Source organism: Myxocyprinus asiaticus, chromosome 9 (genome assembly GCF_019703515.2).
Source record: "Myxocyprinus asiaticus isolate MX2 ecotype Aquarium Trade chromosome 9, UBuf_Myxa_2, whole genome shotgun sequence".
Taxonomy (NCBI): Eukaryota; Metazoa; Chordata; class Actinopteri; order Cypriniformes; family Catostomidae; genus Myxocyprinus; species Myxocyprinus asiaticus.
Window position 1 is genome coordinate 50,290,182 of NC_059352.1, and position 25,178 is coordinate 50,315,359.

The 25,178-nt window shown below is 38.1% G+C and overlaps 1 protein-coding gene across 1 annotated transcript; it reads right to left on the reverse strand.

Moving 5' to 3' along the window:
• Positions 1–1,134: 1,134 nt before the first annotated feature.
• On the reverse strand, positions 1,135–24,618 carry LOC127445903 (plexin-A1-like). Its single transcript, XM_051706378.1, has 6 exons — positions 24,531–24,618; positions 21,913–23,155; positions 11,374–11,556; positions 6,925–7,062; positions 6,668–6,768; positions 1,135–6,295 (listed from the first exon to the last, which is right to left on the reverse strand). Exons 2-6 carry the CDS (start codon positions 23,083–23,085, stop codon positions 6,169–6,171), a joined length of 1,722 nt encoding a protein of 573 aa, XP_051562338.1. The 5' UTR covers positions 23,086–23,155; positions 24,531–24,618; the 3' UTR covers positions 1,135–6,168.
• Positions 24,619–25,178: the final 560 nt, after the last annotated feature.

Below are 25,178 nucleotides of genomic sequence, written 5' to 3' on the forward strand. Positions count from 1 at the left end.
GACTCTTCTGCCAGAGACCCAAGTTCGATTCCCAGCTCTGACATGAAGCCATTTTGTAGTGGATTTACTTCGATGTTTAGTTTCATTGTCCTGCTGCATCACCTACTGTAACTTCTGAGCTTCAGCTGGCGCACAGACACCCCGACATTATCCTGTAGGATATCTTGATAAACTTGGGTATACATTTTTCGCTTGATGATGGTATGCGGTCCGGGTCGACGTTTGGTTCTTCCCAAACAATTCAACCATTTCATCAGTCCACAAAACATTTTCCCAGTAGTGTTGTGAAGAGTCAAGGTGGTCTTTGGCAATCTTCAGGTGCACAGCAATGTTTTTGTTGGAAAGCAGCGGCTTCCTTCATGGTGTCCTGCCATGAACACCATGTCTGTTTAGTGTTTTCTGTATAGTAGACTCATGAACAGATGTTAACCAGTTCCAATGATTCCTTCAAGTACTTATCTGTCACTCTAAGGTTCTATTTACCTCGATGATCATTCTGCAGTGTGCCCTTTGAGTCATCTTAGCTGGATGGACACTTCTAGAGAGAGTAGCCACAGTACTAAATCATCTCCATTTATAGACAGTTTGTCTAACTGTGGACAGATGAATATCTAAACTTCAAGATAACTTTGTAACCCTTTCCAGCTTTATGCAAACCAACCATTCTTAATCCTAGGTCTTCTGAGATCTCTTTTTTTTGTGAGGCATGGTCCACGTCAGCAGATGCTTCTTGTGAATAGCAAACTCAAAATATTTGAGTGCTTTTTATAAGTCAAAGTAGCTCAAACCCACACCTCCAATCTCATTACATTAACTGGATGCCAGGTTTGCCAACTCCTGACTCTAAATAGCTTTTGTTGACATCATTAGCCTAGGGGTTCACATACTTTTTCCAACCTACAAGAACAATACCATAATTGTGTTATTATTTAAAACTGATTGTGTTTGTTCATTATTGTAACTTCAATTCCAGATTTTAAGACAAATTTATACATACTGTAAATGCAGGTAATTCCAAATGGGTTCACATACTTTTTCTTGCCACTGTACTTATATTTGAATAGCTAATTCTGGTAGCATTGCACCACACCATACAACATAATTTTCAGTCAATACATTTTTTAATTTGTGCCAAGAAAAACAATTCTGTTAAAAACAACTGATACAGTCTTTCTATAACAGAGTTGAAAAATGTACCATGATGAGGCCATTATGAGTGTAAATATGATGAAATACCAAGACTGTAAAAAGAAACTGCTTGTATAATTTCTTAAAATATGATGTCGTAATGATTAATGTGAAAAGTCGCAGCATAACAGGGCTGAAAGTGAAAGGACAAAGACAAATTCCGCTTTTGCAAATATTTGTAAAATTGTAATGCCGATGAGTGGCAACACATATCTGAACAAACATTTAAAAATAAAACAGATTTATTTTAAATTGTATTTTTCGCATTACACGCGAAACAGGGTTGATTTTAATCGAATAATGTGACCAAGTTCATTATCTGTGAATGCTCATCTCAGGATGAGCTCAGTGTTTTTGACAATGAAGTGAGACCATCTGTATATCATTTGATATATTTAACAAAACACCAGTTTCATGTCCTGGTATTATTTTAATATGGACTGTTCTCGACAAACAGATTTCTGTGATCAGTAACTCTTATTTGGTTTGTGTTAACAGTCTAAACTCAATAAACTGCTGTCATGTTTTCACTCAGAATTGACCACGCCTCCAAAACACACACACAGAGCGACAGAGAAGCCGACAGCACACTTGTAACTATATTTCTCTGGCCAGCACGTTTAAATCAATGTTTAACACTCTCTTTCTATGATTCACATGCAGCTGCAGCGATGTTTGGCGATCAGTATTACACATTGAGGATGTGACATTCCATTTTCTGACCTGTTATCTTCCTCCATCTCCAAAAGTGTTACCATGACTACAACCACACGGGCCACCCTCCCCTGAGCTTCTGCTCTTCATGAAAACAAGTGTGAGTTAGAGAAAATCAGCCATCTACTACTGCAGTCACACCTCACTTGAATTATTATGGCACCTCGATAGAGACATAGAGATATATTATTGATCCCAGAGGGAAAACTGAGCGAGCTTCCATGTGGAGAATGTAGGCACTGATTCTGCTACTTCACGCAGTAACTAAATCTATTTTTGAATTTCATGAAACACTTCACTATCAAAGCACATGGCTGTGTCACAGAGTCTGGCCACGTATGCTCTACTTTGTTAAAAAGGTAAAAGATGGACAACATGGTAGTTTCTCATAAGTCAAACCACTGTTTCTACAACCCAGAAAAGATAATCAAAAAATACAAAAATGAAGAGAGAAAACATGACCAAATGCTTCATATGTGTCCAGTCTAAATCTCTAATTCCACCTTTGACAATTTCCTCTAAAGAGTGTAATGCAAAGCTTCTTTATTATTTGGGTTGTTGAAATATGTCTATAAACTTTGATTATGCAAAACTCCTTTAATTATGACAGCTTTGAGAAATGTAACAGCGACCTGAATTTCAGTCAGAGATGTTTCAAAGCACACAATCTGAAAGCACTTGCTTTATATTTTATAAAAACTAAAAAGCATCCTGTGTCCCTATCAGCAACTCATTATCAGTTAACTTCCGAAGATAATACAGACAGATAATGCAAAGAGAATCTCCCCCTCATACCAGAAGAAATGAATGAAATAGTATCCTTTGCACAGTATTATGCTCATACAGGACCAGCAAAACATATAAGACAAAAATCAGGATTAAAAGTAAATCAAAAAAGAAAAGTCAGTATTAAATATATGTATAAGTAAAATAAGTATACTATACATAGAATGAATATAAAGACTAAGAATATATGAATAAAGAAGTATACAGTGGATTCAAAAGACTGAGTCTATTTTTCTAATACAGTATAATACAGTTTTTTTCCAGTAAAAATTGTCATATTAATGATCAGTAATTTGATATCTCAACAACTGGAGTGTGACAGGGACGTAGAAGTCTACCTTCTTTTTTTAAATCATTTGTTATTTTCAGGTTTAACCTCCTGAGTCCCGAACGTGACTGCTGTGCGCATTTTCCATTATTCATGTTTTTGAGACGTTGACATCAGAAATTAGCATAAATAATTCTGATTCAAAGTAATGTCCAGAATCATCCAATCACTGCCAATCATGTTAAAATAAAATGATACATTATAAATTCTGATTCTATGTACTGATTATCATTGTCTCATGTCTGTCAAACATGTTGAGTGATCCAAACATCATCTGCAGCCTGAAACTGAACTTTTGATCTGATTTTAGGAGTGAATGCACTTAACTGCATAGAGAGCTATAGGATGCTCCTTTGCTCCCTATTTAGTGAATGACTTAACCTCCAGTGTGCTGTCTGTCTGCACTGGTCTCAGAACAGTTTGAAATGCACCTTATTTTCATCCTAACTCCATATAAAGCCTCTGAAAGACACATTTTCCAGCTTTTGGATGAACCCATTAATTCTCAATGTGATAATGCACAGTGAATATAGGATATTTTAAATTAAAATAAGCATACAGTCCACATATGTGGTCATTGTTTGTAACAGCGTGGCATTACGCAATAGACCATCCAAATGTAAAAATCGATTACACTTCACTTTGAAATCATGATCGACCAAGAAGACTGCTGTCATGATGTACAGTGAAAAAGACATTATATTTTGGTTTGTTCTCACCCAAAACCAACTGGATCGCTTCTGAAGATATGAATTAAAGCACTGGAGTCTTATGGATTACTTTTATGCTGACTTTATCTCCTTTTTGGAGCTTTAGGAGTTCTGGTCACCATTCACTTGCATTGTAATGACCTACAGAGCTGAGATATTTTTCTAAAAATCTTAATTTGTGTTCACCAGAAGAAAGAAAGTCATACACATCTGAGATGGCATGAGGGTGAGTAAATGATGAGAGAATTTTATTTTTTTGGGTGAACTATCCCTTTAAGCAAGTATTTCTATACAAGGGTAATGCAGAATTTCAGCCATGTGCTCCAATCAAGCTTGGAATTCCAACTTTTAATCATAACTTGACTATTCACATAATGGCAAGAAATGAACAAGATGGAAATAGAGTTAAAGTTAGTAACTGCTGACAGTTAGTTTTCAGGAGGATGTCAACAGGAAGTTACTTCTGATATCTTTTCACCCTCTTTTGAAATATTGATATTATCAGACTCATTTCTGTAATTTTATCAAACAGGATGGAATGTTATAGAGTGAGACAAACCAACTAACAGCACAAAACATCACAGAATACATCAAATCCACTAATTATTACTGATGTTTGTGCTGTTGTTTCCCCTCCAAAAATCACATTATTTCCTGTTTCTTTTCAGTTAACCCTCCTATGGTATTTGGTCATTTTTTACTAAATTTTTCCCCCTCATTTAATAAAACTGGTTTCCTTTATCTGAGCAGTACAAGACTTGGTGACTTTTCCTCCATTTGCCATCTGAACATACAAAAAAAATAAAAAAATAAAAATAAAAATAAATTGGGCTTGATTTGATAAGTCTAAGTGGTCATAAAAGAAAAAGAAAATCAGCCACAATCCAGAAAAAAAATTAAAAAAAATAAAACAGACATAAATTACAAGGTGAGACTCTAAAACATCCTCGGTGCAAAACACACACACCCACTCTCACACAAACACACACTTACACACACACAAATGAAGTGGTGAAACTATAACACAGCTTTTTTACATTTGTCAACCCCCCCCCCCCCCCCAAAAAAAAAAAAAAAAACATAAATCAGTAACCATGCTAAACACACACACTCAGAAATGAAGGGGTGAGACAATAACACACTCACATTGCAGAACACACACACACATTTGCAAAATACATTTTTACTACAGAAAGTTTGAAATTGCAAAATGTTTAATCTGATTATTTTATTTTATACTCTCATTGAATTTTCAGAATTTTGCAGTTCATTTCTGTTTCTTGATGTTCATTTTCTTGACATTATTATGAATTTACTTTGAGTTATTACATTTTTATGTTTGAAATAAATTATTGCATAAAAATGTTTATTCTGTGTCTTTTCTTTGTAACACCATGGTCAGGTTTGATTGCAATCATAATGACATTAACTGCAAAAACTGACACTTCAAATCAATTTGAAAATGCTAAACTTTGACAAATAATAGTTTGATAATGTCTATATATATATCCAAATGCATATCTTGTGATAAAATATAACATTAGGTTTCAACAAGTCATCAGACTACACAGTATGTGTGTACAGTCATCTACTGGCTGTTACTGGCATGACATGGTTTTCAAGTCATGTTATTTATATGTTGTTCACCAGATGGCAGCAATCTGCCTCCAATTTATGTCACATTCTCATATTTTCTTCATGTTTCAACTTTGAATTTTAAATTGTTTTTTTTTCCTTCAAAAATTTGCTCATTTGTATATGCAAATGAATGGTAAAATGTATAAATGTACATGTAAATAAGATCAAAATAGCATAAAATCACAAAAGAAATGCATTTTATTGTTCTTACTTCAGGGGAGAAGAAATGGCATCATTATCATCATCATCATAAAAAAAAAAAGTAAAAAAAAAAGCTTTAAACATTTGACCCTTCTGGTCAAAAAGGACTGCGAATACCAAAGGGAGGTGCCATTTTTCAATACCATAGGAGTGTTAAAGGGATATTACAAAAGACTAACAGGTTGGAAAGTGATCTTGAGGACACAGGAAAAACTTTATATTGATTAACAATTAAAACAATATTCCCAAAAAAACATGTTTTGTTTTAAACATTTTGATTAGTGAAAGGAATATAAAAGAAACATATGTTGAAATGTTTTAATAAAACTGCCTGTTTTTCATTCAAGAAGTTAAAGCAAAAAAAGAAGTAGTAAAATTAATTAAAAACACACTGTGAAAGTTGTGAAATAAATAAGATGTCACCACTATGTTCACTAAATTGTGATACTGTGATATAAAAAAACAACTAAACATATAATACATTGTGAGTTTAATATTTGAGCAATTATATTAATATTATTGCATAATAGGAATAACCCTTAACACTTTTCCTTTCTGGTCTTTTAAAAACTTCTTTCATGTATTCTTTTGCAAGAAATATCTTTAATTCCCTCCGTTTCTCAAACACAACTGGATGTTGCGTTGGATGAGCAGTTTCTCACACTCATTGACTCTGGAAATGTATCCCAAGGATTTGTCTGCGCTCTCACAACGATCATGGCGACAACATCTACAGATAAAGACAGTAAATAGAAATCTATTCCAATTAAATCTGAAAGTGTCTTTAAAGGCTAAGTTCACCCCCAAAAAATGTATTCACCATTTATTATTATTATTATTTAATTATTTTTGGATATTGGTTTTCAATTTTAGTTCAGTTTGTTTTGATTGCATAAACTTTTGCAAAAAGTTTAATTTGATTTGTATTTTTTGAAACGTACTGTTTCTATTTTATTTTATTTTTAGTTTCAGTATAGTTTTAATCTTGTTGTTTTACTAATTAAAAGAGAAGAGATGGACATGTTTTAAGTTCACACAAGTCATGTGTGTGCATTTGTGTAAAGCTTGTTATTTATGTAACATGTGTTGCGTGTTTGCTTACATGCTGTGTAGGACACACCAGCCGCAGTGAGGATCTCTAGAGTTCAAACATTCAGAACATGATGTGTACTGAGAACAGTTCTCCACCGGCACACGTGTCACCTACAGAGAAACATGCACAGTATAAAAATGCTAAAATATCTAATGGGGGATGCCGTTTATCAGTAATTCGGCAGTATGGGGTTGATTTCAGGGTACATGAACTTTCTGAAGCAACATGTCAATTCATGGTGTGATCCTGTGCATGTTTGTATTCACCTGTTTGTCTGTCAGTGTGTATATGAACTGTAGGTCAGGGCTAAACAGCATGTCTTGCAGAACTGGGCCACCCTTGCTCACGAGAACACTCTCGTACAGCAGCGCCGGTTTGGACGAATTCACAGAATTAATCAGAATCTGACAAAACAAAAGCCACAGCCAGATCAATTACACCTCATTATTAATATTATTAACACAGGCACAATCGTCTCACACAAGTGTTGGGTAAATTTCTTAAAAATGGTAATCCACTACAAATTACAAATTATTTCAATAAAATTTTAATCAGATTACTTATTTCATTGAAAAGTAATCACATTACTAATTAACTTCATTTTAAGTTACTTTCTAAATACACTTTTCCGCTCAACAAATTCTAAATATTTCTTTCTTGATCATTGTCACACACAAGTCATACACTCAGCACCTCACATTTCTCCTTCACAATGACACGTTACGGGACCATAATTCATGTATTCTATATAAATAATATATTAGAAAAAAGCATATCCATATAATGTACTTAAAAGTAATTAAATTCATTGAAAGTCAGTAACTGTAATATGAATACAAGAATTTAAAATGTAATTAATAATAAAAAAAATTGACAATTTTTTTTATTAGATTACAGTAATTAATTACTTTGTAACTGGATTACACCCATGAAAAAAAAATATTATAAAAACATTAATAACTACAATCTTGACAAACACAAAATATGTATCGTTTGAAAGTTTTGAAGCTCTACTTTATAATGCATGTAGACATAATGACCAAAAACTGAACAAGTGCTTTGAAATTTGCAGACAAATCAGAAGTGTTCTGTTTTGATAATTTATTAATAATTTTGCACTGTACATATTGGTGCGATCAGTAAAAACATCTTTGGAGTTAATCAGTGAGTCCACAAGGTGTCAACACTCAAATTTGAGCTGTTGCTTTCACGAAGAAACACTAGAAGAAGATCCAATCGCCGCTAAACCTCAGAAGATGAAGGTAAAAACAACAACAAAGTGTCAGAAGTGCATGTGTGAAGAGGTCTGGAGACACTTGCATTTGTATAACTCGAGTCTCGAGAATATAAAGACATCTTTATTGGTTTTTAACACCTGAAGAGAATGTCCGGTGTCTCATAGCAGCCTTAGCGCACATGCGCCAACCACCTGTGCATGCACAATCAGTTACAGTATATGAAGCATTCTTTGACAGGCTCGCATTTGACTATATGCAGACACTGAGCGTTCACGTCAAAATGGAAATTTACCTATAGGGCTTTATTTAATATCCATCTGTCACTCAGCATTTTTTGACAATATTTTTACATAAAATTTATATTAGAGACTATTTAGCCTGAGACGGAGCACTATTAAAATGAAACTGCAACACCCAATATGGTTGATGTAGAAAAGGAAGTCCCACCTTACAGGTAATCGAGCCAATCACCTTTTAGATACAGACATCGCCTGTCAGTCAACTCATGAACGTGCATGTGTATTAACTGGACAAGCCTGAAAAATAGTGCTTTTTAGTGTTATCTGAGCTAAAGAATGATATCATTGTTGTCAGATTTACTGCTGATTTGAAATATGTTCTTTGATCGTAATCTTGACCAACTGTTTTGGAGATTTCAGTCTTTCCCCGTTCAAGTAAATAGGAGCTGCAATTTTATGCCGCTTGTATCCATAGAAAACAGCTGCCTGGGAGCTTTCCAAAGATGGCCACCGAATGGACTGACTTTAAAAGGGACTTTGTTTATATTTCAGCCTGGTCTCATGAAATTTAAGTGAGCATTGCAGCGTTTTTGCAAAACTGAAATTACGTGCTTCATAACATGTTTGGCTGCACTTTTCAAGTGAGATTTCCAGCAGGGGGTGCCAAAACTGAGCGAAATTAGGTTGTAATCAGACGAGGTTTTTAAGGTGAATTTTAGATGGAGGTTTTAATAAGTAAAATGTACCTCCCTAGTCTTAATTTTTACCCTAAACTTAACCAGTAGTGTCCAAAAAGAGAAATGAGAGTTTAACAAAACAAACATCTTTACCCTTTGTAAAGATGCGCTGGCGCTGGCAATGACAATGCAGATGAGGACGATGAAGTGATGAACCCAAGTACAATTTCTTAACAAACGTGATATCCAAAAACCCTAACTACAAACGTGAAACATAAACTTGAATAAACTATCTAACAAAAGTTACATTCATAATACCTGACAAACAACAATGGAAAACATGAGGCCTTAAATACATTGACAAGGGAGAAAATAAACCAATGAACAAACAGAATTCTAAAAAGATAATCAAACAATGAACCAATGAAACAAGACACATGAACATGGAGGGAAAACAGTATATCACATGATCAGGAACACATGACATGAAACAGGAACTAAACTTTTCAAAATAAAAGACATGAAAAACATGAATCAACAAAATATACGTAACATATCCCCCCCACTAAGGGGTGGCTCCCGACACCCCAACACATGAACAAAACACATAAAACATGACATAATATTCCAAAGTTCTGTAGGGAGCTGGGGGAGGGGGTCTTGAGGCGTGGCTTGGAATGGCATGGCATGGGGCATGGTCTGGCGAGACAGGGCGTGGTGCATGGGACCAGGGCAGAGTCAATGGAAGGTGGGGCTGTGAGAGACTTGAGGGGCGGAGCCATGGAAGGCAGAGCCATAAGAGAAATGAAGGGTGACACCAGGGAACTTGGTACCCAGAGAGTAGCCAAAGACTCGAAGGGCCAGGGTGGAGCTGGAGGCAGGGAGGACCAAGGCGGTGCTGGAGGCTCGGAGGAGCAAGGCGGAGCAGGGGGAATCGGAAGACTGAGGTGGAGCCGGTGGGGCTGAGGACCAAGGTGGAGTCATACGGATGGAGATACCCGGTGGAGCTGACGGATCGGAGGGACGAGGCGCAGCCAGAGGATAGGAGAGCCAAGGCAGAGCCTGGTGACCGACAGACCAAGCAGGAGCCGGAGGGACCCTGGCAAAGCCGATAGGCTGAAGGACCACAATGGAGCCGAGGGAACGCAGAGCCGGGGCGATGTCGAGGGACCGACAGGCCAAGGCAGAGTCCAGGGCTCGGAGGGTCCAGGTGGGGTCGGAGGGTTGAAAGTTCCCCTTGCCTGCTCAGGAAAACTAAAGGTGGGTACAAGGGCGGGAACCACCTCCAGGTCTAATAGCTCAGATGTGGCTATGACAAGGCGTGGAGCAGACTTAGGCATGGCTGTGACGTGGCATGGAGCAGACTCAGGATCTGGAGCAAAAGATGGCGCTAGCTCAGCGACCATGACGTGGGACGCTGGCTCATCGGCCATGACGTGGGACGCTGGCTCGTCGACTCCGGTTTGGCATCCACCTCCCCCACAGTGAACGTAGAACCAGTAACCTGCAGGGCAAGGTCAATATACTGGACCAGATTTAGGGAACTGCGACCGCCAGGCATCAACTTGGAGATTGGCTCACTCAATCCAACCAAAACGGAAACAGTCTTTGAGGGCGATCTCATTAAAGTCCACCTGGCAGGCCAGATCACAGAAGTCCTCCACATAATCCTCCAGGGGATGACTCCCCTGACGTAGGCGAAGAAGCCGAACTGCTGGGTTCATTATGAGCGGTCAGATATTCTGTAACAATGCGCTGGCGCTGGCAATGACAATGCAGACGAAGACGATGACAATGAAGTGATGAATCCAAGTGCAGTTTATTAACAAATGTGATATCCAAAAACTCTAACTACAAACGTGAAACATAAACATGAACTTGACTTGAATTAACATAAACTTGGCTTGACATAAACTTGACATAAACTATCTAACAAAGTTACATTCACAATACCTGACAAACAACAATGGAAAACATGAGGGCTTAAATACATTGACAAGGGAGAAAATAAACCAATAACAAACAGAACTCTAAACAAGATAATCAAACAATGAACCAATGAAAAGACACATGAACATGGAGGGAAAACAGGAACCAAACATCACATGACCAGGAACACATGACATAAAACAGAAACTAAACTTTTCAAAATAAAAGACATGAAAAACATGAATCAACAAAATACACGACACCCTTAACCAACACCTAACCTTAACCAATAGTGTTTTAAAAAGCAGCAGTGAAATGAATAGCACGTTTTCTGAAGCAACCTCATTATTTTGTGTCACTTCAATGTCTCTGTCGTCACGTGTCAGCTTGAGTTCCTGTCTTTTTGAAGCTTCTCCACTTCCAAAAAACTACTCCCATCTACATAAATAACATTTTAGATTTAAAACATAAAATTTAGTCAAAAAATAGGATAGTTTGTAACCCTGCTACAAACCAAAGACATATTCTGCCATAAGTAAAAGATTAAGTTACCAATAATGCATATAAAGTTAAAAAACAAAAAAAAACAAAAACAAAAAAAAAAAAAACAATAGGATTTGGAACTGTATTACCTTATTCAATCGCCCATTGCGTGTTCCTGTAAAAACCACCGTGTTGTCATGGTAATCATATGCAGCTACGGAAGTCATTCCATCATCTTTGTCTAAGAAGAGCGGAATTCCCTCTATGGTGCTTTCCCCCCCTAGAGGCTGGTTAAAATCTTGCCCGCAGAAAGTATCATCAATTTGGAGAGGCTGAAGTGACAGACTATGAATTAGAATACACAGTGTACACATTTACATTCACATAAGGCCTCTATAAACCCCTGAATTCTAACATTCTAAGAGTCTTCATTAGACACATACTGAAATTCATATATTAGGGTTATATTGATGTTTTAACATTTAAATGTACATTTAAAGGAATAGTTCACCAAAAAATGAAAATTTGCTGATAATTTACTCACCCTCAGGCCATCCAAGATGTATCTGAGTTTCTTTCTTCATCAAAACAGAATTTAAGACTTTTAGGATTTCATTTCAGGCCTCCTCCTCTAAACAATGCAAGTGAATGTACTCCATTTTTTGACGGTCCACACGACTCCAGTCGACAAATAAAGTTCTTCTGAATGCAAACGATTGATTATTTTGAGAAACAAAACAATACTTATATACTTTTTAACTACAAATGTTCGCTTCTGTACATCTCAAGAGACAGCAGGCTCAAATCGCGGCAGCGGCATCTAGCAGCGGCACTTCCGGTGTCATGCTCAGATGCCGCTGACTTTACGGCATGTGCCGCTGTTTGTGGCTGGTGCCACTGAATTTAAACGGCATATGCAGCTGTTTATGAATGATGCCAGTGAATTTATAAGGCAGATGTTGCTGTTTATGGATGATGCCACTGAATTTAAACGGCAGATGCCGCCGTTTATGGATGATGTCACTGAATTTAAACGGCATATGCCGCCGTTTATGGATGATGCCACTGAATTTAAACGGCAGATGCCGCTGTTTATGGATGATGCCGCTGCATTCACGAGGCAGATGCCGCTGATTCACTGAATGATGCCAGTGAATTTACACAGCATCTTCTCTTGGACTATTTAAAGGGTCGTTCACCTCTGGCCACTGTCCTTTTAACCAATTCATGTCCATAACAGAAACATCTTTGCTCACAATAAGGGACTATTCTACTGATTTTATGAATGGTTAACTTTTTTCAAAATGAGCAGGTGGTAATACAGAAAGGATGTTTGTTTAGCTACATTTTGTTACTCAGTAGCTTATTAAGACTTTGTTTGCTTTGAAGCAGATTTTATTCAATTGGATCAGTTCGTTTCAATAGATTATCAATGCAGTATTCCCAGTGATGAGAGAATAACGTCTGTGATACGTTAATTTTAAGAACTCACTGTAAGGGACTATCAAGCAATTATGATAAAAATATTAGGTCTAACAGTAGTATTTTGATTGTATCATACCTATAATACAATATGATCATATTAAAAAAGGCCTTTTTCTATTGGCATACTTAATATTATTTTATAAGAAGATTTTATTGCTATTATTTACAGGATGAGGTTCCTACATGAAGGTACAAAATATTACAAACATCTTCATTACCACAACCAATTCAAGGAGAGCTACTTTTTTCCCAAAAATATTTGTCCTAAAATTTGATTTGCAATGTATTCAAAATTCACCAGAATGCAGGAAGTTTCTCTGATACTCACATTTTCTTGGGGAAAAAGTAAAAAAAAAAAGTACAAATATACAGGTATAAAAGCTAAGCCCGCTGTACTTGTGCTTCTGGACATCAGTTAATATTCTGCCCATGGTTTGAGCCTTATTCTGATGACTGTCAGCCACTGACAAAGGACAATGCTGCCACTGACCTGCCTCTGTTTGGAGCAGCTGCCAATAAATTGTGCAGTCTATGAATAGGCTGATATCTTTTTAATAAAATATGCAGTGTTATATTACTGTCTTTGAAATGCTATTACTTCTCAGTGTTTAAAACGTTATCATATTAGAGGATCTACATTAATGTTATGCCCTTTACTTTCAGTCTTGACATTGTTTTTTATTTATTTTTTCAGACCCTGATCAGCACAACACCAGCAGGTCTAGGGCCACAACCTGCAACATCATCTACAGGTACATTAGATAAAGAGTGCAAAATGACAAGGTGTCAGAGGCTTTGGAGTTCATGTGACGCCATGCAAGGAGCGGACGTGCGAGCGACGAGCTCTGCACACTTTGCTAGATTTTCAATTATTTTCATGTTATAATCTGGTGAATTTGATACACCCAGTTACACAATTGCTCTTTGATTCAAAACATGGCAAAGAAGTCAAAATCCTCAAGCTCTGGAGACACTAAAAGACACTTATGTGTTCAGGATGAAAGCCCCGACAGGCCTACAGACCGGGGACTCGATTTGGATGGCGCGGCGGGAGAGGTGATCCAGCATCAGTTGTTCAACATGTCGGTGATGTTGACGAAGGTTCTTGCTGACTTGGAGGATCTCGCTGTAATACGTCGATCGATTACAGCGATGGAAATAAAATTCTCTGAGTTAGGTACAAGAGTGACTGATGTTGAAAAACGAATCGATTTTCTGGAATCTTCGTAGAGGGAATTAACCACTAATCCACCCGCGATCAAAGTTGATCTGGAACATCTCCTTGAAAAGCTTGAAGATCTTGAGAATAGAAGCCGCAGGAATAACGTTCGAATTGTTGGAATTCCGGAGCATGAGGAGGGCAGAGATATGGTGAAATTCCTAGACGAGTTTTTCCCGAGTCTGCTCGACATAACAGGCCACAAGCTGGAAATCGAGCGAGCTCATAGAGTCCCAGCTCACGGATCTGCTGAGGGAGACAGGCCCAGATCGATTCTGGACAGATTTCTGAGATCATCCGTTAACGATCTTGTGTTGCACCAGGCGAGGAGCAAAGGGAAGCTTTTTTGGAAGAACCATAATATTTTCTTGTTCCCGGACTTTGCGAGTTCGACAAGAGAGAAACGCGATCGGTTCAAGGAATGTAAGAAACTCTTACATCAGAAAAAGATCTCGTTTGCTCTGATGTTTCCTGCCAAACTGAGAATAGAAACGAAGGTCTGTCGCAAAGTATTTACATGTCCAAAACAGGCAATATCTTTTATAGAATCAATGTTTGAGTAAACTATTGGATGTTTCTCATGTGAGCGGGCTTGACTCGCTGTACTTACTCTTGAGGAAGCCTGGCGACATTTTGGGTTTTTTGCATTGGCTCCGCTGAGCGGCTGGATCTTGTTTTGTGAATAACACTTTTCCTTAAAGAAACTTTTGCATTGAAGTTCCCGGACAGTTTGAGAGTGGACACTACGGATGACTGCAAAATATCTACATAATCACACAAAGGATGTCTTTTATAAAGTTGACGGATTGAGTAAGTCATGGTATATATGTTTATACAGCCTCCGAGTGAATTGACTTGACCATCCGGGGAACCGGGATGCCGGTTTTGTTTCTTTTTGTATTGGTTCCGCCTAGCGGCTGGAGCTTGTTCTATTGAATAACACTCCTTTGGAACAGCTGTGGATTAATCTGTTCGTTCTTCGTGCTTATTCCTCCTGCTGGCTGTAGTTTGTTTTTAGTTTATTTTACGAGACATTGGAATGATTACGTCATCCGCTGAACTCATAACAGCTGACTCACTGAAACTTCGTTTGTCTGTCCGAGGAATCTGATCGGTTTTATATCAGCTGGAATTTGTTTTGTGGAAGATCGCACCTTTGAGACAGTTCTGTGAATGAATCTACACATTCTTTGTGTTCATTCTTCCTATTGACTGGGTTAATTTTACAAAGTATTTTCTGTTATGTAATTTTGCTTCACAAATTTGTGAGGCAAAATTGAGCAATCCGATGGCAAAGTTGTCGTGGGGGCTCGTGGGCGTTCATGGACCTTTTGAGTTAAGAGGGATTGACGCCGGTTGGCGCTGTCGTGCGCGGAGTTAATGTTCACGTTTTTCTTTTTTCTGTTTGTTTTGTTCAGGGAGATGTTCGGGGTTTGATTGTTTCACTAATGGGGAATGTGGTCTGTATAATTTGTTTTTGACACACAATTAATTTTTTCTACTATATCAAAATGTCAAATGTTAATATGAGTGTACTATCTCTCTCCACATGGAATGTAAATGGGTTGGGGCACCCCATAAAAAGAAGGAAGGTTATTACTTTTCTTAAACTTAAGAAATATGATATAATGTTTCTTCAAGAAACACATCTCTCCCTGCAGGAAGCAGAAAAATTTGGGAAGATATGGGGTGGACATGTTTTTTTTAGTGCTGGCTCAAGTAAGAGCAAGGGAGTCATTATATTGATTAATAAACATCCACAATTCAAATGTCTCAAACAGACTAAAGATAAATTAGGGAGAGTCATTATTGTTTTAGCAGAAATTCAAGGGCAAAGGTTGATTTTGGCTAATATTTACGCACCTAACGCTGATGATCAGGGCTTTTTATAGATCTTGAAGGAATGTTGCAAACTGCTGGCACCCCTCATGATATAATATTGGGAGGAGACTTTAATCTTTTGATGGACTCAGTTCTTGATCATACTGAAGCAAAAGTGTGTAAACCCCCTACAGCAACATTGACGCTTCACAGGATGTGTAAAAATCTGGGTCTTATAGATATTTGGAGACTTTTGAAACCATCTGGTAGGGACTATAAATTTTTTTCATCAGTCCATAAGATTTATTCTAGAATAGATTTTTTTTTTGATATCCAAATCCCTTATTTCATCTGTTGTTGATTGCTCAATTGGAAACATTTTAGTCTCAGATCACGCCCTGGTGAGTTTAGAGGTGATGCCACATATAGAGAAAAAGAAATCATATAGTTGGTGCCTTAATATATCCCTTCTGGTAAAATCCTGATTTCCAACAAATGTTAAAGACTGAAATCAGTGTTTATATGGAGACTAACTGGTCCTCAGTATCCTCTGTGGGCGTGGCTTGGGAGGCACTTAAAGCGGTTCTTAGGGGCCAGATCATACAGTATGCCTCATTCATCAAAAAATCCAAAGCACGAGAACTTGTGGAGTTGGAAGTATATATTAAAAGTGCCGAGGCAGAGCTGAAGCGCCGTATGTCAGCTGATGGCCTCAGAGAACTGACCCAATTGAAATATAGATATAATACTATTTTGTCGCGGAAAGTGGAGTTTTGGTTAATCAGGGCAAGACAGTCATACTTTGAGTCGGGTGACAAAGCAGGGAAGCTTTTGGCTAGATATACAAAGCAGAGAAAGTCTTTTTTTACCATTTCCTCAGTGAAATCTGCTGGTGGTGAAATATTTACCTCAGCCATTGATATTAATAATGCCTTTAAAGAATTCTATATTGATCTTTATAGTTCCACGCCTTCGTCTACTGATGAAGATATTAGAAACTTTGTTGAACCATTAGATCTTCCTAAACTGATGATTGAGCAAAAAAATTCTCTTGATTCTGAGATAACCTTGGAGGAGCTTAACGAGGTAATTAAGTCCCTACCTACAGGCAAAGCTCCGGGGCCAGATGGTTTTGTCGCAGAATTTTTTAGATCCTATGCTACAGAACTGGCTCCACTTTTGTTAGAAGTTTATACTGAATCATTAAAGAAGGGAAAACTTCCTCCAACCATGACACAAGCCCGGATCAGTCTGATTCTAAAAAAAGGACAAAGATCAAGCGAGTGTAAAAGTTACCGTCCAATCTCCCTGATCCAACTAGATGTAAAAATATTGTCAAAAATGTTGGCTAATCGATTAAGTAAAGTTATGACATCTTTTATACATATAGATCAAGTGGGGTATATTCGAGGCCGTAGCTCTTCTGATAACATCAGGCGTCTCATCAATATCATGTGGTCAGTGGCGAATGATCAGTCTCTGGTTGCTGCCATCTCAATTGACGCCGAAAAGGCGTTTGGTATGGTAGAATGGGATTATCTTTTTAAGATTTTGGAAATGTATGGGTTCGGGAGTACTTTTATTGATTGGATTAATTTACTTTATAAACACCCTGTAGCAGCGGTACAAACAAATGTATTAATTTCAGATTATTTTACTCTGAATAGGGGCACCCGGCAGGGTTGCCCTCTTTCAACATTATTGTTCTGTCTTGCCCTGTAACCATTAGCAGCCGCGATAAGAAAGGAAGATGATTTTCCAGGGGTGATGGAGGGAGGTGTGGCGCATAAGCTTCTGCTTTACGCAGATGATATTTTATTATTTGTCTCTGAACCTACTAGATCTATGCCTTGCCTCCACAGAATTATTAATTCCTTTTCCAAGTTCTCAGGATACAAAGTAAATTGGTCTAAATCCGAAGCTTTGGCGCTGACAGCGTACTGCCCAGTAACAGCTTTCCAGCCGGGCGACTTTCAGTGGCCCAAACGGGGCATTAAGTATTTGGGGATGTTATTCCCAGCAAATTTGTCTGATGTAGTTAGAGTTAATTTTGACCCTTTAATAAAAAGGTTTTTGAGCGATGTGGGCAGGTGGGCTTCATTACATTTATCGATGATTGGGAAGGTTAATGTTATTAAAATGAAGTGTATTCCAAAATTCAACTACCTGCTTCAGTCTCTCCCTGTAGATGTCCTCTTCTCTTATTTCAAGCAATTTGATAGCATAGCGAAGTCCTTTATTTGGAATGGTAAGCGCCCCAGTTTAAATTACAATAAGTTACATAGGCCAATTGACAAAGGTGGGTTAGGCCTACCCAAGATTTTGTTTTATTTTTATGCGTTCGGTCTCAGACATTTGGCTCATTGGTTGCTTCCACCTGAGAGAGCCCCTCCCTGGTTTTGTATTGAAAAGGAAGTTCTTGCCCCTATCTTGCCACTGCAAAGCCTTTCGATCAAACTAGCCGGAGAGGTTAAGTCGCACCCCGTTGTTTTGCATTTGCACTCGATATGGACAAAAGAGTCCAGAGTGTTTAATTCGGATATTTATTTAAACGCAGCCTCGAGCATATGGCTGAACCCTAAACTATGTATTAATAAGTCCCCTTTCTGTTGGTCGGATTGGATTGTGAGGGGGGTTAATACACTCGGTGACCTATATGAGGGTGGAGAATTGAGACCTTTTGAAAATTTGGTTCAACATTTTGGCATTCCCAGATCTCAGTTTTATAAGTATTTACAGCTTCGTCACCTACTCTAATCTATTTTTGGGAGTGGCATGCACCCCCCTAAAGCGGCAGGTTCTTTTGGAAAAGGCAATGAAGCATCAGTGTATTACTCCCTACTAATTCAGAGTCTGGGGGATGGAGCCTTGACTTCTCTCAAGAAAGTATGGGAAAAAGATTTGAATTTGGTATTGGAGGATGGAGTGTGGACTAAGATTCTTAAAAATGTCAAGTCTGCATCTAGAGATGCAAGGGTTTGCCTTATGCAATTTAAGATTTTACATAGATTTTATTGGACCCCCTCTAGATTATATAGGCTTGGTCTTAACACCCACTTGCTGGCGATGCCAATCAGAAGTTGGAGACACTACCCATGTCTTTTGGGTTAAGATCCAGGAGTTTTGGTTGAGGGTTCAGAGGTATTTGTGTGATGTTTTGAACACTCAGGTTTTGCTTTGTCCCAGACACTGTATTTTGGGTGATGGGGTGGTCATGCATTTAGGGGTTAATCACATAAAAAATTGGGTTCTGACCAGTCTCATGATTGGCAGGCAAGTAATTTTAAGGGGCTGGAAATCAAGTGGAGCACCCTCTTTTTCGGAGTAGTGTGTGGAAATGGGGAGGGTAGCTGCATTTGAAGAGGCGGTAAGTAGAAGGCTGGGGTTTAGGGACATATTTGCTAAAAAATGGGGCAAATATTTAGTTTTTTGGGGGGACTCTCGGGGAGGGGATGTGGAAAGTGTAGTTTTGTTTAATCATGTATGTTTATTATTATTTTATTTATTTGTGTGTATATATATATATTATTTATTTATTATTTTTTGGATTGTGTGTGTGTTATGTGGGACCACAGGGGTGATCGTTAGGGGTCAGGGTGGGACTGTATTAGTAGGGTTTAAATGTAAAATGTTGATTCTTTATATACGTGTTGAGTTTTTTTCCACTGTCATGTGCATAGGAATCAATAAAAAATTTTATTACAAAAACAAAACAAAAAAAGGTGTCAGAGGCTTTAGGCCTTGCTGTTATGTGTATTACAGTTAGAATAAAACAGGAAAAAGAGCACACACCAGTTCTGTATGATGTTATTGCTTTGGCTTCCAGTTATTATGAGTATATTTAAGATCTTAATATCTGTCTTTAAGTCATGTACTTTACCCCAGGGTTTATAATTGATATGCTGCCAAAATATGTTTCTTGTAGAGCCCTTGGATCCACAGACTTGTGATCACAGTGACAACACATCAGACCAATGTGAACCCACCTTCTGCATTTTTGTACTCTAACTCTTTAATACAATCTCTTTTTGCATAAACCGTAATAAGAATTATTCACACTGTATAAAGAAATTTCAGTACACTTTTTCTAAAATGTTATTACTTAATGGTTTCAGATGCTACCATCTTCTTTTAGTGTTTTTATACTTTCGCTGTCCATTTATTTTCACTTTCTATTAATTACCTTCTTATATTTTACTGTAAATTACTATAAATTTCAATGAGTACTGGTTTTGTGTTACTTTGTATGTCAATCAGCACCGATTGGCTGACATTTGCTCATGTCAATTTGCATCTGCTGTAGTAAATACAAATTCTAATAGGTTTCTGAAGTGTTTCTACACCTCCTTTTATCATAATTGCTTGATAGTCCCTTACAGTGAGTTCTTAAAATTAACGTATCACAGACGTTATTCTCTCATCACTGGGAATACTGCATTGATAATCTATTGAAACGAACTGATCCAACTGAATAAAATCTGCTTCAAAGCAAACAAAGTCTTAATAAGCTACTGAGTAACAAAATGTAGCTAAACAAACATCCTTTCTGTATTACCACCTGCTCATTTTGAAAAAAGTTAACCATTCATAAAATCAGTAGGATAGTCCCTTATTGTGAGCAAAGATGTTTCTGTTATGGACATGAATTGGTTAAAAGGACAGTGGCCAGAGGTGAACGACCCTTTAAATAGTCCAAGAGAAGATGCTGTGTAAATTCACTGGCATCATTCAGTGAATCAGCGGCATCTGCCTCGTGAATGCAGCGGCATCATCCATAAACAGCGGCATATGCCATTTAAATTCAGTGGCACCAGCCACAAACAGCGGCACATGCCGTAAAGTCAGCGGCATCTGAGCATGACACCGGAAGTGCCGCTGCTAGATGCCGCTGCCTTGATTTGAGCCTGCTGTCTCTCGAGATGTACAGAAGCGAACATTTGTAGTTAAAAAGTATATAAGTATTGTTTTGTTTCTCAAAATAATCAATCGTTTGCGTTCAGAAGAACTTTATTTGTCGACTGGAGTCATGTGGATTATTTTAATGCACCCTAAATATGCATTTTGGACCGTCAAAAGTGAATGATTATTACTGTAAACCTCCCTTCCCTGGGTGCCTGCATCTCAACGAAATGGGAGTTGAAGATGTCCACACGAGTTTCCAGGTTAGAAGTCCAACATAAAGTGTTATTGGCCTTATTCACGCTATGCCTTCTTTGATTTTTAATGGGAATGACAACGGGGCTCCTAGATCACATCTGATTTCCCACAACTCATGTTGTCTGGAGTTCTTTGTCTACTGAGTGTTCTTGAAAAGATAGTTTTTCTATGTTTTGTCCAGGGAACGATCCAAAAACACTTTAAACTGCAGTACAGCACATTGAAGAGACTGTACGTCTATCCCTCACAGCCTTGTTGTCATTCCCATTAAAAATCAAAGATGGCGCTAGCATGAATAAGGTCTATTACGTTGCACTTTCCCCAGTTGAAAGGTGGAAATTCTGACTCTCAGAGTTGAATGGAAAGCTTCATGAATCATCACAGCAACAACAATACGGAGCATCGCGGCTTTCCCTACAGGAGCGAACACTTGGGGAGACACACACCAGGTGTGTGGCACTGGACTGAAACTAGATGGTTCAGATAGTCACTAAAAAAAAATTCTGCACGCTTACTAAGATTACTATGGTAACCTGAAGGAAGAAAAGACAGACGCACGTTGTGCACGTTCTTTCATTGAGTTGGGCAGCGAATCTTCACAAAATGACAAAATATGATGCATTATATTTTGATTATGCAATCTTTTGTACATTTTGTAACAGATTACATTATAACGGCCTATAATAATGAATAGACGATACACTGGAACAAGACACAATACAGCAGCCAAAGATTTATAATAACATGAACGTTTGTCAGACATGTTATTATACATACAGTTATGGACATGTCATTGCCCCTCGAGTACTCGAGTAATGAGTAATTAGTCTGAGTACTCGAGTAGACAAAATGGCCAAAATGCCCATCCCTAATATGTGTCAGCATTTGCACCATGAAGGTAGATTCTTGCAGCAGACCAGAACACACCCATCCATCCAACCCATCAAATAAATTGCAGTAGCCATGCAGTGTTTCTTAATGACCTTTCATCAGATGGTGGACTTACCAAGTTGATGCATGATAGCTCTTTGTTGAGTAGCCAAGGCAAGGACAGCTTGCCCTCTCCTTTATAACATGACTGAATCCTTTCCTTGATCTTTTCCTTGATTCTTGTTAGAGTAAACAAGCAAAGTGCCGACTCTTTAGGAGGCTTGGTCCGGTTCTTCTGACCTTGAGAGAAAACCGTAAACAATATGTCCTCCTGCTCAGACACTCCCAGAGAGTTTGCAAGCTGCCTCCCAGGTTTGCTCAAGAAGGCATCCTGGATCAATCGATATTCCACCCCATCTTTGGTGCATCCGATAGGGAATTCCACGTAGGAGTAGAACCTGGGGTCATCAATACAGAGTCTGACGATCTTAGAGGTGAAGAACTGTTCTCCGCTAGCATCAGAAGTTAGTTGAGTATCCAGCTGCAGGGTCAAGAAGTAGACAAACTGTTCACTGTTAAAGCTGTACATGTAATAGATGTCAAACGCTGGGAATTTGGACAATGTATCCGAGGGAATCTTCAGCTGGGAAGAAACAAACGCATCCTGGTGGACGAAACTGAACATGTCAGCATCCTCCTCACTAGCCATCAACTTACGGCTGGAAAGGGTTGGGAAGTACTCTGATTTTCCATCGATGGGCGTTCCGATGAAAAGCTTGCTAGAGTGACCCCCTGAGATGATGACCCCGGACATTGTTCCAGACTCAACGACACTGGAGAGGTAGTGCTCCTTACGGTGGTGTGGTTCACCAAGCTTGAAAAGATCAACCAGGCGTAAAAACTGACAAATGCCTTGCGAGGTGCTTCCGCAAGCAATGAGGCGGTTTTGGGAATAGTCTATTAGCAGCAGCTTGTTCACATTGTTGTTTGGGGCAAGGTCATAGGGGCATAACTGTACACTTGGAGATGGATAGCATTTCTTGTTGTCCAACATTGGACCCGTCATATGACTCCTCAACTTGGTCAAGTTGCTAGAGAGCTTGTAGATCCAGTTTACCGCGCCAACATACACATCTCCTGTCTTGTTATGGATGGCTAAATGCGTCAGACCCCAGTCTGGGGGCGAGAAGAACTTAAATGGCTCTGGAGCTCCTTCAGAAAGGTGAAGAGATATGTAGATAGTAAGCAGCCCAAGGAGTACTACCTTTCCTCTGCAAATAACGCGATGTGGCCCCTGGGGAGGCCACATATCTGCACTGGTCCTTACAAGTTATATTTCCTTTCCTTCACTCAAGCGTCTTTGTTCTGCATCTAGAGGTCTTGCAAGGTAAGAAACACATTTTGAGGCAAAATCACTAAACAGCTGTGCCACTTTTGCATGTTTTATGCAAGCGCGAAAACCTGTGTCCTATTCATAATCCACCCACAAGTCAAGAAAATTAATATCAAGAAATAGAAATTAACTGCAAAATTCTGACAATTCTATTAGAGTATAAAACCAAAGAATCAGAGTTAACATTTTGCCATTTCAAACTTTCTATTGTCAAAATTTGTTTAGCAAACTTTTCAATTTTCAATTAATTTTTAATGGCCGGCCAATTTTGACTGCAAATATCAAATGTGTCACTTTTTTTACGACCACTTAGACTTATCGAATCAAGTTTTTTTTGTGTATGTTCAGATGGCAAATGGAGGAAGAGTCACAAAGTCCTGTACTGCTCATACAAAAGTGACCGAAATGCCATAGGAAGTTTAATACTTTCAACTTGCTTTGGTATTTTATTATATTATTCAATGACATTTATACAAGTGTTCCTTAATTGTCCAAAAACGTTCTGGGGCCGCTGTACATGTGTGCCTGACATCAGTGTGTGCATTCTCCTTTCATATCTCTGAGCAAAGTATTACATTAACAGAAGTGGCTGGTCACAAAACTGTAAGGCCTGCTTTACACATTCTGCGTCAGAGGCAGGCAAACAAACAGCACTCTTTTTCAGTAAAACTGACTGTATCCAGATAAAATGAGCAGTTAATATTTTGTAATTTAAGGTTTAGGTTTAAATCCATGGTAATTACTTGCATGCAAACTGTATATATTTCAATACAATCTGGTTTGTAATAATTCTAAATTCTCAATGGTACACTTCCTACAACTATTTTATATCAAAGAAAAGAACACAATAATCCAGAAATCACTTTATATTTTGTTTAGAGCTGCAGAAGGAATGCCGTCGTGAAAGCTCTATGTGCGCCTGCGGTTGAAATCATGCAGCCGCGCTACTCATTCCCTGCAGATGCAATATGAGTAAAACAGAGTGTACAGTAACAAAAATATTTTCAAATTCGCTTGACCTATGCAATAATAGTGTCAACAAGCCTCCCAAAACAATGTGTATGTCCACTTCCAAAAGCTAGCACTAAATTGGATCATTAAATGTTCAATACTAAAACGCAACAGTTACATAGCAATAATTACACATTACATTCCCTTGCACAAATCTGTATATATCATATTTGTACATATGTTATTTTTTTGTCTTGTGTGTTTCTATACTGTATATATTTTATTCCCTTTTTTATTCTCTGTGTCATGTTGTTTTCTCTGTGCAATGGAAGCTTCATTCACCAAGACAAATTCTATGTGTGTGTAAGAACACTTGGTAATAAAGCTAATTCTGATTCTGATAAACTCACCTCAGATCTGTGGACACACAAACACTCTGCATTCCTCCACTTAAATTCTGCAACTAAAGCTGAAGCTTTAATCGTGGTTTGTTCACACTTTCACACAGTGAATATGAACAGGAACTATCTGGGACAGAAAGTACAACCACAGCATGAGTCACGTTTACCATTTCTGAGGAGAAGAGGTGAAGGAGTAATGAGGGCAAACAGTTCACTGGGTCTAAACAGCAAATTTCTTATTCAGATCTGCGGGCGAAGAAAATTGACATTTTCACTGATGCACAACAGTAAAGTCACACATAGCACACGTCTATTTGATGTAGGTGTTTTCATCTGTAAAACGATTGTTTTAAAGCGTCTGCATCTGCAATACGTCCATAAGAGAACACATGTTATAATGTAAATCTTTTTTTAAAGATGTTTATCACACACACATTCTTGTACAAAACAGACATGACAGATGTAACAAACATAGCAAGTAAACTAAATCAGAGGTACTACTGTCTAAACGGGGTGTGGCGAGACCAAAAGTTCATTCACACATTAGTCTAAATAGGACTTGAAAGAGGAAATTGTCCACATTTTACTCTGCAGCCATCTGATGCCGAACCAGCTGTTAATGACTTACAATACAGTTTTAGATGAAAACCATCTATT

Bases quoted from the DNA above. Each gene is read 5' to 3' on its own strand.
- LOC127445903 (XM_051706378.1), bottom strand. From the start codon at position 23,085: ATGTGGCCTCCCCAGGGGCCACATCGCGTTATTTGCAGAGGAAAGGTA. The intron at 11,557-21,912 runs GTAAGTCCACCA...CTGTCACTTCAG, and splicing joins AGCTATCATGCATCAACTTG to CCTCTCCAAATTGATGATAC. The intron at 7,063-11,373 runs GTAATACAGTTC...TTGTTTTGTCAG, and splicing joins GCAATGGGCGATTGAATAAG to ATTCTGATTAATTCTGTGAA.